Source organism: Conger conger, chromosome 13 (assembly GCF_963514075.1).
Source record: "Conger conger chromosome 13, fConCon1.1, whole genome shotgun sequence".
Classification (NCBI taxonomy): domain Eukaryota; kingdom Metazoa; phylum Chordata; class Actinopteri; order Anguilliformes; family Congridae; genus Conger; species Conger conger.
Window position 1 is genome coordinate 22,850,757 of NC_083772.1, and position 13,130 is coordinate 22,863,886.

At 37.3% G+C, this 13,130-nt stretch overlaps 2 protein-coding genes and 1 pseudogene across 2 annotated transcripts; all 3 read left to right on the plus strand.

Annotated features, from left to right (window-relative positions):
- The first annotated feature begins 203 nt into the window (after positions 1 to 203).
- Positions 204 to 1,130, plus strand: LOC133108460 (olfactory receptor 52D1-like). Its single transcript, XM_061218001.1, has one exon. The coding sequence runs from the start codon at positions 204 to 206 to the stop codon at positions 1,128 to 1,130; it is 927 nt and encodes a 308-aa protein (XP_061073985.1).
- A 1,561-nt stretch (positions 1,131 to 2,691) lies between these two features.
- Positions 2,692 to 3,609, plus strand: LOC133107429 (olfactory receptor 2G6-like). Its single transcript, XM_061216418.1, has one exon. The coding sequence runs from the start codon at positions 2,692 to 2,694 to the stop codon at positions 3,607 to 3,609; it is 918 nt and encodes a 305-aa protein (XP_061072402.1).
- A 4,954-nt stretch (positions 3,610 to 8,563) lies between these two features.
- Positions 8,564 to 9,483, plus strand: LOC133107430 (olfactory receptor 10R2-like; annotated as a pseudogene).
- Positions 9,484 to 13,130: the final 3,647 nt, after the last annotated feature.

Here is a 13,130-nt window from a genome sequence, read left to right on the forward strand (position 1 = left end):
AATGTACAGCAATATAAAGTAAAAAAAGGTTTGGAAGTATCACAAAAATAAAGTAAAAAATAAATATTTACTATGTATGTGAACCAACCAAATCATAACATTAATGAAACCTACATACATACTAAATATATGAATAATAAATAGCTGGAATTCATTTAAATGACTTCAATCATATTTTTCAATTCTTCTTATTTACAGGAACAATGAAAATGGAAAATCTATCTGGTGTGAAAGTGTTCAGTCTATCTGTATTGAATGAAACCTGGCAAATTCGTTATTTATTATTTTCTCTGACTTTCCTTCTATATATTTTAATCTTGTTGACAAATCTGATACTAATTGTCACCATCACACTGGAGAAAGCCCTCCATGAGCCTATGTACATCTTCCTGTGTAATCTATGTATTAATTCACTGTATGTAACTGCAGGATTCTACCCTAAGTTCTTATATGACATTATCTCTGGCTCTCATGTGATCTCATACCAAGGATGCTATCTGCAGATATTTGTGATCTACTCATCTGTAATGTGTGAGTTTCTGACTCTTACTGGAATGGCTTATGATCGGTATGTGGCCATATGCAAACCCTTAATGTATCATTCTATTATATCGAGTCAGATCATATGTAAATTGATCATCTTTTGTTGGACTTTTCCCTTTTTTACAATGTCCGTAATGATAGCACTGTCAATAAGACTTACATTATGTGGGTCTCATATTGATAAACTTTACTGTGAAAACTGGTCCATTGTGAAACTTTCATGTGAAGCAACAGTTGTGAATAATGTAATGGGGTTTGTTTTTATAATAATATATGTAGGATTTGGAATTTTAACAATGCTGTCATATATAAAATTAATTTCTGTGTGCACAAAAAGCCAAGAGAATAGAATTAAATTCATGCAGACTTGTGTGCCACATATATTTGCATTAATAAATTTCACAGTCACTTTGGTTTTTGACACAATGTATACTCGTTTTGGAACAAAATATATCCCAAAGCGCCTGCGCAATTTTTTGGCGCTGCAATTTCTCATCATCCCTCCTCTTTTCAACCCAATTATTTATGGACTAAAACTGACTGAGATTCGCAAAAGGCTGCTGAAGCAGTGTCATAGAGTGAAGTAGTTTTATTGAAGAGAGCAAGGTACTTCAGCAGCTGGGGACAGGACTCCACTTTGCAGTATACTGTCTTTCTTGGTTCCAGGTTCCAGGGTCCATCAAGTCCTGGGTCCAGCATGAATGTTTGTCATCTCAAGAAAACATTTGTAATAAAGAGTACAGAAAATAGCTCAGTGTCTGTTCCTGTTTCAAAGCACAGTGTTGCTCTGGAATACCTGGGGGATACAGGGGAAGGCATTCCATCTCCGCTGCATTGGTGCTGATTTTCACTGACATACAGGTAGGAGACACTAACATGAAGAGATAGCTGTCACTGGCAAAAAGAGTCTGTCTGGTTACTGGTCATTTACTGGTACATGTACAGTAACATCAGCCTTCTACCTGTTTCTGCCCACTCCAGTCTTCACAGTTTTAAAAGATGATTTGGAGTCTCGGGTAAGAGCACACAGGGGAGGGGAAAGGAGCGAGGGGCAATAGAATCAGTCGATAATATGCCTTAGATATTGGTGAAAAGGAGGGGAAATCCCACCTATCCGCTCAAGATCAAACAGAAGCGGAGTTGAGCACCGTCCAGAGCAGAGTGCTTTTTAAATTGATATGCAGTATTCTTTCGTGAATACTACTATACATTTCCCTCTTTATATTTGATAGAATTTAAATAACAACTAAAGACAAAATATAAGTCAATTAATACCAACCAAAGAAAGGTCACTTTCTGGGCAAAAGGGCAGGGGCTCAAACCCCCCTTGGGCCCTATGTGTGCACATGTCTGTTCTACAGGGTATATTCCGCACAGAGAAACTATAAAATACTATAAAAGGACTGGTTACATGTTAATGACCATCACAGGACACATTCTGCCTGAAGAGGAAATCCGCTTGAGCAGTATGTTACAGGTATTTAATTGATGTTCATATGAATGTAATAGTAAGAATTGCAAAAAAAGAAATAGCACCGAAGGCATGCATACTGTGCAAAAGGCTTAGAGTCTTAGTAATTTATTTTATGAATTTGGTCTTTGGTGTTTTTTTGTTTGTTTCATATAAAGTAATAGACTACATATCAGACGTGCTTGAAGTTGTCTGGGATTACTTGGACAGCCAGGCAAGTTTGCCAGTATGTTTGGAACAACCTACATACTGATTCCCTTTTGCAATGGCAGGACAGTATACGTAAGATAATGTATGCATTTTAAAAGGTGAAGGTGCTCATAACTGATTTGGTTTTGTTTTAACTGTTCACTGCACATTCTAGTAAATGTTTCAATTCCATGTTTCAAACTGTTAATTTCATTATTTTTGAAAGCATTTGCAGTTTATGGATTTTTTTTACATGTTTAAAGCTTTTGCACAGTACTGCACATTGTTCAAAAAAAGTGTATAAGGTATTAATGCACAGAATTGCCATTAAATAGAGTTAAAATAATAAATATATTGCCAAATTGGTTTACAACAAACAATTGCATATGTGTAATGTATCAAATATGAATATACTATTAAATTAAAGAGATATTGCATTGATAAATCACTTGAAACCTTTTTCTTTGTAATTTACAGGTAGTGCAGCAATGGAAAATGTATCAGCTGTGAAAGTGTTCAGTCTATCTGGGTTCAATGAAACTTGGGCAATTCGTTACTTTTTATTTTCTCTGACTCTGCTTGTATATAACTTAATTTTGTTTGTAAATGTGATGCTAATTCTCACTATTATATTACAAAAGACCCTCCATGAGCCTATGTACATCTTTCTGTGTAATCTGTGTATTAACACACTCTATGGAACTGCAGGATTCTACCCTAAATTCTTGTATGATATACTCTCTGGCTCTCATGTGATCTCATATGACGGATGCTTTGTGCAGATATTTGTGATCTACACTTCTGTAAAGTGTGAATTTGCAACATTGACTGTGATGGCTTGTGATAGGTATGTGGCTATATGCAAACCATTAATGTATCATTCCATCATGACTGATCAGATGGTGTGTAAATTAATAACATTTTGCTGGATTTTCCCGTACATCACTATGTCCTTGCTCGTAGCACTTTCAAGAAGACTTACATTATGCGGTTCTCATATTGATAAACTTTATTGTGAAAACTGGTCCACTGTGAAGCTTTCTTGTGAAGAAACAGTTGTAAATAATGTGGCTGGGTTTATTGTTATAGCAATATTTTTTATATTTGCTATTCTCACCATGTTTTCATATGTTAAATTGGTTTCTGTTTGCACAAAAAGCAGAGAAAATAGAATGAAATTTATGCAGACTTGTGTGCCGCATTTATTTGCATTAACTAATTTCACAATCACTTTGTTGTTTGACACAATGTATAGTCGGTATGGATCAAGGAATATCTCAGATCATTTGCGCAATTTTTTGGCACTGCAATTTCTCATCATCCCTCCTCTTTTCAATCCAATTATTTATGGACTAAAACTGACTGAGATTCGCAAAAGGCTGCTGAAGGGTCATAGAGTAAAGTAGTTTTAGTAAAGAGAGCAAGGTACTTCAGCAGCTGGGGACGGGACTCCATCCAAAGCACAAATCCTGGATCCAGCAGGATTGTTTATCCTCTCGAGCAAAGGTTTGTAATAAAGCAGAAGAATGCAGATGGCAGCTCAGTGTCTGTTCCTGTTTGAAAACACAATGTTGCACTGGAATACCTGCGGGATACAGGGGAAGGCATTCCATCTCCGCTGCATTGGTGCTGATTTTCACTGACATACAGGTAGGAGACACTAACATGAAGAGATAGCTGTCACTGGCAAAAAGAGTCTGTCTGGTTACTGGTCTGTTTTGAACCATTTTCAAGTCAATTCATAAACATAAATGCAACCATCATGTTTCAAATTTTAATTTTGATTTTAAGGTTACTGATGCAGGATTTTTATTGGTTTTGGTGCCTCACCTCTCTTCCATCGCATCACCGAAGGCCTTGTTACAAGCACAGATATCTACATTGTACATTTTCACATGAGCACAGAGGAACAGTACAACTCAATGAAGGATTTCGGTCTTTAGGTCTTGAAGTAAGAGTATGCTTTCAGTATGCCCTTTGGTGTACTCCTGCAATTGCCCTTGACCAAGGCCCTGGCCTCAGAACTGGAGTTGGTCCCTGGGTGCTGCACTGTGGCTACCCAGCGCTCCGAAGTAAGGAGGATGGGTTTTGTTGCCGTAGAAGGCTTCATTGCCGTTTAATTCATAAGTGCATTCATAAGTGAGTTATGGGCATGCTTTTGATAATGCAGTCCTTGATGTGTGGTGCACCTTCATGACATAAAGGCAAAGACAGTTGACCTCAAAAGCAACCAAGGAATCCAAAGAAAGAAATCATGAATCGCAGCCAAACACATCAAAAGATATGTGTAAAAATGTCAATTTCCTTATTGTAGCACCACCTAGTAATCAAATAAGTACCAAATGTATTACACAGCCTCAGGGTTTGGTCAGCAATAATATGTACTAAGATTGGAGTTAATACATAAAAGTGCTGCTGAGATCACTTCCTGTTTTGCATTTCATTTGAGTGCTACAGGGAAGCGCTTTTCAGTATATTAAATAGTGGATAACTTTGGTGTAAAATTGTCTCAAGGTGATAAGAGTCAAGTTTTGTGGAGACTCACCAAAATTTGTAGGAGGAGTAGCAAAGACATTTTTTGTCAAAATTCATAATGATGGTGAATGCAATGTGACACACCTGGAATTTCGTAATCAGTTTACCTGAGGATCAACAAAGGAATCCAGTGAAATAAGAATCGTGATTCTATGAAATGCGAGTTTTCTTATAGTGCTACCTAGTCCTTATTATATTAAAAATGTATTACACAGTCTCACAGGGGGCTTAAGGGATTAAGGGATGACTGACTGCTTGTTATAGCGCCCCCTTCAGATTTGTTTTTTACAATTACTGTGATGGTGTGACTTTGGGTCCACTTCCTACCTACAAAATCTGATAAAATGTGACAAATGTTTGTAAGGTTGATGCCCATTTATTTTCTGGAAAAGGGAAGAAAGTGAATAATAATAGAAATAACCATAAGGTTCCAGGTACCTTTGGGTGTTGCACCAATATAATAAATGAAGCAACAATAAATAAAATAAAAAAACAATAAGTTGACTTTTTCAAGCAAACTTAATGAAGAATTCATGAACAAGCGACTAAAAAACATGACTGAAAAAACTGGCCAAGTTAAACATGCTGTGTTAAACATGGGATGATTTTTCTAAACACAAGTGCAATCAGCTGCAATAAGTGTGCACGCTTTTCTGTGAGACATACATTGGGAGTGTAATGAATGACAAATGGCAACATACGAGTGAATTCAACATTGTGTGACTTTATCATTTGAGTGTAAGTGTTTATGACAAACATAAAATGTATTTAAAAATAAAATGCTCCACTGTGAAGACATGAGAGGTCTAATATCGATCTTGTTTATCTGATTCTGTTTCTAGAACTTGATGAAACGGTCTGCATGCCAATTAATTTGAATGGATAAAAGTGGAAGGACAAAGTTAGGTGGTGTAACCTTTCTTTAAAGTGAACTGATTACTCCCTTTGGTAGATGTATCTGATGACTCTCTCTCTCTCAAAGGGTCAACAGCAGACAGAGCAAATTAAGTGATAAACATGTTTATTAGTCCATTAGTCATTAGACATGACAGGAGGTCATTAGTCCATTGTACCTGTTCATCCCCTGAAAGCAATTTAGAGCCCTTCACACCTGAGAGCAGAAGGACACAGTGAACAACAGCAGCTCCCTGTAGATGACAGTGGGGATGGAGTGAGGAGCTGAGGGTGATGGGTCTCAGAGAGAGGGAATAATGACCTCCCTTTGGACAGCTTGGAGACTCTGACCCCTGAGTGCTTCATACGGTCTCCCTGTGAGCAGGAGAGGAGACTCAGGCCACACTCAGTCTGATGAGAGAAGTTACATTATTCTCATCTATATTTCTCTGTTTCCAACTGGAGAGGGCCTGGAATGATGCAGTCCATAGTAAAAGGTCACAGGTCACACTCAGGCTTCCATCTCCTGCATACTGTGCTCAGTGTGCACAAAGTAAACGCTTCAAAAATACCCTTTTCACCCTTTGCCACACCAACAACCCATGTTTTAACCATCTTTAACTTCCATCCATCCATTATCTGAACCCGCTTATCCTGAACAGGGTCGCAGGGGGCTGGAGCCTATCCCAGCATACATTGGGCGAAAGGCAGGAATACACCCTGGACAGGTCGCCAGTCCATCACAGGGCACACACACCATTCACTCACACACTCATACCTATGGGCAATTTAGACTCTCCAATCAGCCTAACCTGCATGTCTTTGGATTGTGGGAGGAAACCAGAGCACCCGGAGGAAACCCACGCAGACACGGGGAGAACATGCAAACTCCGCACAGAGAGGCCCCGGCCGACGGGGATTCGAACCCAGGACCTCCATCCGTGCCGCCCATCTTTAACTTGAGTTTCTTAAAGCACCAACATTAAAACCAAGCTTACACCTATTGTCAGTCACAGTCATAATTCTGGCACTTTGCTTACATCAATAATGTAGAAGAGTTAATATGTCTTAATCTTTACTTGGATTTTCTTCACACCAATGTGAAAGTGCTTACCAGCTGTATCCATTTTGCTACTTCTGTGATGTACACTAGGGCAGCTAGAAAGGCACTCCAAGGTCGGACATAGCAGGGTTGCTTTATTTATGGTGCGAAAATATAGAACTAATTCCATCACTGGAATTAGTTCCCACAAATAAATTAGCATATAGCTGACCAGCAAGACATAATAACATAGATTTTAAGCAGCTTGTAAACCAACCTATACAGATCTGTGGACAAATGCCACTTGGCCCTCTCACAGGGAATTAATATTATCTGTGACTGATTTTACAGCATCTGTGTCCTTTACAGAATCTCATAGCATTGTAGAACAAATGGCACATCAGTAGAAATCAACTTCATTACATGACATAAGCTGCTCGGTAGACTAAGTTTATTGTTGATTGTTTTATCTCAAGGCTAAGTAATGTACAACACCTGTTGCTCCCATGAAGTTACAGAAGACATCACACTGCCAGAAATGAAATTTAAAATGTATGCAAAATAAAAATATCATGCAGAAAGATTGAATGTCCCTGGAAAAAAATTAAACTTCAGATTACTTTGGATATGCTAATACAAATCACAAACTGTTCATAAAGTGTCATTTTTTCTAAAAATAATCATATACAGTGGAAACAATAAGAGAATACTGTTTAAATTCAATGAATTTGTTGTACCTCTAAATGGTACAATGTTAAACATGATATATTTCTTACAATTTTAAAGCAAGATTACTTTTTATCTAAACAAAATTACAATTTCTAAATTAAAGGGAAAAGGCCCTGTTTTGAGATGTTTGAGCTATCTCCAAAGATTTTCAATAATATTCAAGTCTGGGGACTATGGTGGCCAGTCCAAAACCTTCATCCGTCTTTCCTGGAGGTACTTCATTTTTTTTGAGGTTTTCTTTGGATCATTGTTTTGCTGAAATACCCAACTTCAATGTCTGAAACGACCTGTTGGATAACTAGTCTGAATTTTGCCTTTGAGAGACAGACTTGACATTTTTTTACGGAACTCTCATTAATTTAAGTACCCAGCTCTTAAACTATGTTGGTGGAGTGTTATCTGGTTGTCTTCTATCCTGTCCCCACTATGCAGAGTTATTACTTTATGGCTTTGGAAGAAGAGCACACACCGTCCACATATCATGTTCTTCTCTACAAAGGCTTCACCCTTTTTTCTCCAAACACACCTCCTTTGGTGGTGGCCAAAACCATTTTTTCCATTTTTGTTTTGTTATCTGAACTCTTTCTTGACCTTCTAGGCCTTGACTTCAGTTCAACTGTTCCATTTATCTTCTGTTTAATTGAAATGGGTGGACAACTGTTTAGAGGAACCCATGGTTGTTAACCACTGCAGTTGGACACTTTAGAAGGCATTGAATTACTTCAGTATAAAAAGTCCAGCCCTGGAATTAGACTCACTTGACTCATTGAAGGCCAAACGAGTAAATCAATCAGTTCTGGGCCTTTGTCACTTTTAAAAACATGACTACTAATAATAATACAAAAATGGTTCCCAAACTTTTGCACAGGGACCTTTTCCTTTTTTATTATTTATAAACATAAAAAATAAAAATAAAAAGCAATCTTGCTTTAAAATTTGCAGAAAGCAAAGTTTCACATTTATAGTTCAGGCTTGCATTCAATCACATACAGATTCATTGTAACAGACATTTAAAACAGAGGTGCCCAAATTTTGAACATTGTGGAGTCTTGTGTATTCTTCTGCATTATTCAAATATCATATGACGCTCATACAATATTTAGCAGGTGTTTTGTGACCTCCAGGATTCCCAAGAGGACAGTCAGCACCTGCAAGACAGGATGGAAAATGGAACTTTCTCATCCAATTTCCACCTGTCTGTGTTTAAGGACTACGGTTACCTGAACTATGTTTTTTTTGTCGTAACGGTCACAATGTATTTTGTAGTACAATGTATATTTCTCAATGTCACTATCATTGTAGTTATAATCAGAAACAGAGCACTGCACCTGCCCATGTACATCTTTATTTCTTGCCTGTCAGGTGAATTCCCTGTATGGCACTTTGGGATTCTATCCAAGGCTCCTCATTGATCTACTTTCTGTCTTTCGCACAATATCCCATCCTGCTTTTTTCATTCATATTTTTGTCATTTACACTTATGCTGGAGGCAAATTCACAATTTTAACTGTAATGGCATATGATAGGCATGTTGCAATCTGTGAGACCTTGAAATACAACAGTAAAATGACTCTAAAGGCCACTGATACACTGGCGGGGATTGCCTCCATATACACAATTATTACCGTAGGCAATGTAATAATGATCTGATTTAATGGGCAGTAGATTGCCATTGTGTGGCAACAGAATACCACGGGTGTACAGTGCAAACTGCACTGTTGTCAAGCTATCTTGTGTCACCACAACACTTAACAACATTGCAGGTTTATTCCTCACTGTGCTTATCGTATTTGTCCCCGTATATTATACTCGTACATGACCATTTTAGTTGTTTGTTATAAAAGCTCCAAGGAATTCTCACATAGTGACATTTGTCAGTTACTCAATAACTATGTTTTGTGAGATCATCATAAGTCGAAGTGAACTCGAGAATGAACGGCAGATTTTGGCTATCATTTTATTGGTAGAACTCATCATCATTCCCCTGGTTTTAAATCCCCTCATTTATGGCCTTAACTTACCCGACATATGAAAGAGAATTATTCATTTATTTCAAAGGAAAGACAGTACGATGGCTTAATATTAACAATGAGAGAAGCAATGAATAGATATTACTACATAATGAAAATATTACCCAACATATTACCCTTAATTACTTTCATTACAGCATAATTACCCAATTCTCATCTCATGTATATGGTTTCTTCCTCAATTTTTTTTAATTTTTTTTAACAACTCTTTATTGGGGGGTTTAAACAAACAAACATACAGACAATATTTCAAGTATTAAGAAGACATGAAACAAAGACTGGGCAGAAATAAACATTAAAATGCAAGAGTGTAGCGTTCTATGTCCTGCAAATAAGTGGGCTGTTTCACAGAGGAGTAACTTATTTGTAGCAAATTCAGCCCAAATACAGACAACAGAGATAAAATAAAAATAAATAAATAAATAAATAAATAAATAAATAAATAAATAAATAAATAAATAAATAAATAAATAAATAAATAATAAAATTAAAAATTAAAAATAAAAAAAATAAAATAAAATAAAATAAAATAAAATAAAATAAAATAAATAAATAAATTAATAAATAAATAAATAAATAAATAAAATTAAAATATTTAAATAAATAAAAAATACAAAAAAAAGGAAAGAGGAAAAGAAAGTGGATGTCAAGTAAGTCGGTAGTGCTTTCATATTTAAAACAGGCTAGTTTGGGGGAAGGGTTGACTAATCTTTGCTAAAGTGATCGATAAAGGGTTGCCAGATCCGATAAAATTTGTCTTCACATCCTCTCAATGAGAATTTTATTTTTTCCAAATGCAAGTGTTGCATAACATCCCTCATAAGGTTAGAGCAAGTTGGAGGTTGAGCTTGCTTCCAGTTTAATAATATCAGTCTGCGTGCTAGAAGGCATATAAATGTCATCATATTATATTGAGAGCTGGATAGCATGACACCATGTTCTTTAACACCAAAGACTGCCATCAATGGATTAGGATCGATCACTCTTCCTATGATGTCCGAAAAAGATTGGAAAAGTTTTTGCCAGTATGTTGTTAAACTTGGGCAGTGCCAGAACATATGGGCTAGTGATGCTGGTGACTGTCTACATCTATCACATGCAGGGTTTATATTCTTATACATTTTACAGAGCTTTTCCTTTGAAAAGTGTAATTGATGTTACACTTTAAACTGCAAGAGCCCATGTCTCGCACAAACCGAGGAGGAGTGTACCAATGTCAGAGCTTTCGACCAAAGTTCATCCGTGATGGTCACTCCTAGGTCATTTATCCAGGCTGTTTTTAGATAATCCAGAGAGGTGGTGCAATTTAGACATGAAAGTGTATTATAAATAGTGGAAATGCCTCCTTTTGTTAGCGGATTTGACAAAAATATAGAATCCATTGGTGAACTGTCTGGGATGTTGGGGAAGGACGGAGTGTTGTGTTTGACGAAGTCTCGCAGCTGCAAAAATCTAAAATGATCCGAGTGGGGCAAATCAAGTTCAGTTTGTAGCTGATGGAATGATGGAAATATATCCTCAATAAAAACATCTTGAAAGGTGAGGATACCTTTTCTGTGCCACTCATGAAATATTGCGTCAGAGAGAGAGGGAGTAAATGAATGATTCGCAATTATAGGAGCACGAAGGGAGCCGGAATGCCACCCAAAGTGCTTTCTTATTGAAGACCAAATTCTGAGGGAGTGTGAGACTACTGGATTATTTAAAGGATATGAGCGAGTGGAGGGCAATGCTGAGAAGAGTAGAGCCGATAAGGAAGTTGGGGAGCAACATTTCCCCTCAATATGGAGCCAGGCAGACATTTGATCTTGAGGCCAAAAGGAGAGTGCCCGTAAATTGAATGCCCAATAGTAGAGTTTGAAATAGGGTAGTCCCATTCCGCCCTCCGTCTTGGGTCTTTGTAGGAAATCTTTCCTTATTCAGGTGGTCTTTTTATTCCAAATAAATTTGTAAATTAATTTATCCAGATTCTTGAAAAAAGTGTTATTGATGAAAATTGGAATGCTTTGAAAGAGGAACAAAAATTTCGGAAGGGTGTTCATTTTAATTATATTAATTTGGCCAGTAAAATTCTGCCGTGTACCCGTCTGGGCCCGGAGCTTTCGAGCTTTGCAAATTACATATAGCTTGTTGTATTTCTTCCAGGGTAATCTCTTCCTCGAGTTGCCCCCGAATCTGTAGAATATAAATTGGAGTAAAACAATTTAAATTCATCATTCATTTCTTGTTGGTTTATCGTTATTTGTCCAGAACTAGTACGAATCTTTGTGATTAATCTAGAAGCAGCTGATTCTCTGATTTGAAGTGCTAGAACTTTGCTTGCCTTTTCGCCATGTTCATAGAATCTGTGACGGGCTCGTGTCATCAAAGTAGCTGTCTCTGAAGTAGAAAGAAGATTGAACTCAGTTTGGAGGGAGACCCTTTGTTTGTACAGTTCGGGTGAGGGAGAGACTGCGTATTGTCGATCAAGATTAAGAATTTTATCAGACAAAGTATTTCGCTGCTCAATTCTCACTCGCATGGCCGATACTTTTAGAGAAATAATCTGCCCGCGAACATAAGCCTTTAGGGCTTCCCAGAGTCTGCTTTTAGAAACATCTGGTGTATCATTTGTCGAGAGACAGAACTGTATTTGGGATTTTATATCCTGAACCAAACCTAGATAATAGCGAGTTATCAAATCTCCAGGTTTTGGGCATGTACTTGTTAAGAAATGTCAATTTAAAAACAAGGGGGCTATGATCGGATAACACAATCACTTCATAATCACAGTGTCTCACTAAAGAGAGAAATTTAAAGTCAATGAGAAAATAATCAATCCTTGTGAAGGTGTGGTGAACGGGTGAAAAAAATGAGTATTTACGCTGGTGTGGGTACATAAATCGCCAGGGATCTGTTATTTTACACGTATCCATGAATGAATTTATCACTTTCGCTGATTTAGTAAGATCATCGGACAGGACACAGGCTCTATCTAGCCTTGGGTTGAGAACAAAATTGAAATTGCCACCTAAAATCAGTTGGTGGGTGTCAAGATTGGGTAGAGTGGCCAAAAAAGAAGAGATAAACTGCTCATCATCATGATTGGGAGCATAAATACTGGCTAAGATCACCGGGATGTTATAAAGCTTGCCAGTGACTATACCATATCTGTCCCCAACCTCCTAAGATGAGCAAATATATTTCCATTCAGACCCCTACAGTTCCATGTGGTAAATTGCACCAGACTTTCACCCTTTAATACTAGCCATAATCTAAGTTGGAAGAAGATAAAGGAAAAGCACTAAGCATGTGTACTGACATCCATAGAGATTTAAGAAGAAACAAAAAGACTGCGAAAACACAAACAACCCCGCAAGAACATACCCCCAACCCCTCTCCACCTTTCCCCAACTGAAAGGCGTAGAAGAAAGACTTCTGCAGGTAACTAAACTTTCTCTGTCTAAGACACATTCGGTTAGACTGCAATGTGCACAATTCAGCTCGTAGCTCTCTAACTACAGAAATATATAACCCTCAAACCAAATGTAACTGTAGAATTTAAAAACATTTAGTGCAACTCAAAATGAGCAGAAGCTGGTAGAAACGGTGGTAGTTTCATTTAACATGAAGTATGGGGGGGATTCAATAATAATACCAACTAATTAACAGTGGAAACCCAGTGGAGTTTGGAGTGTGATTTCTGGCATATAAAACC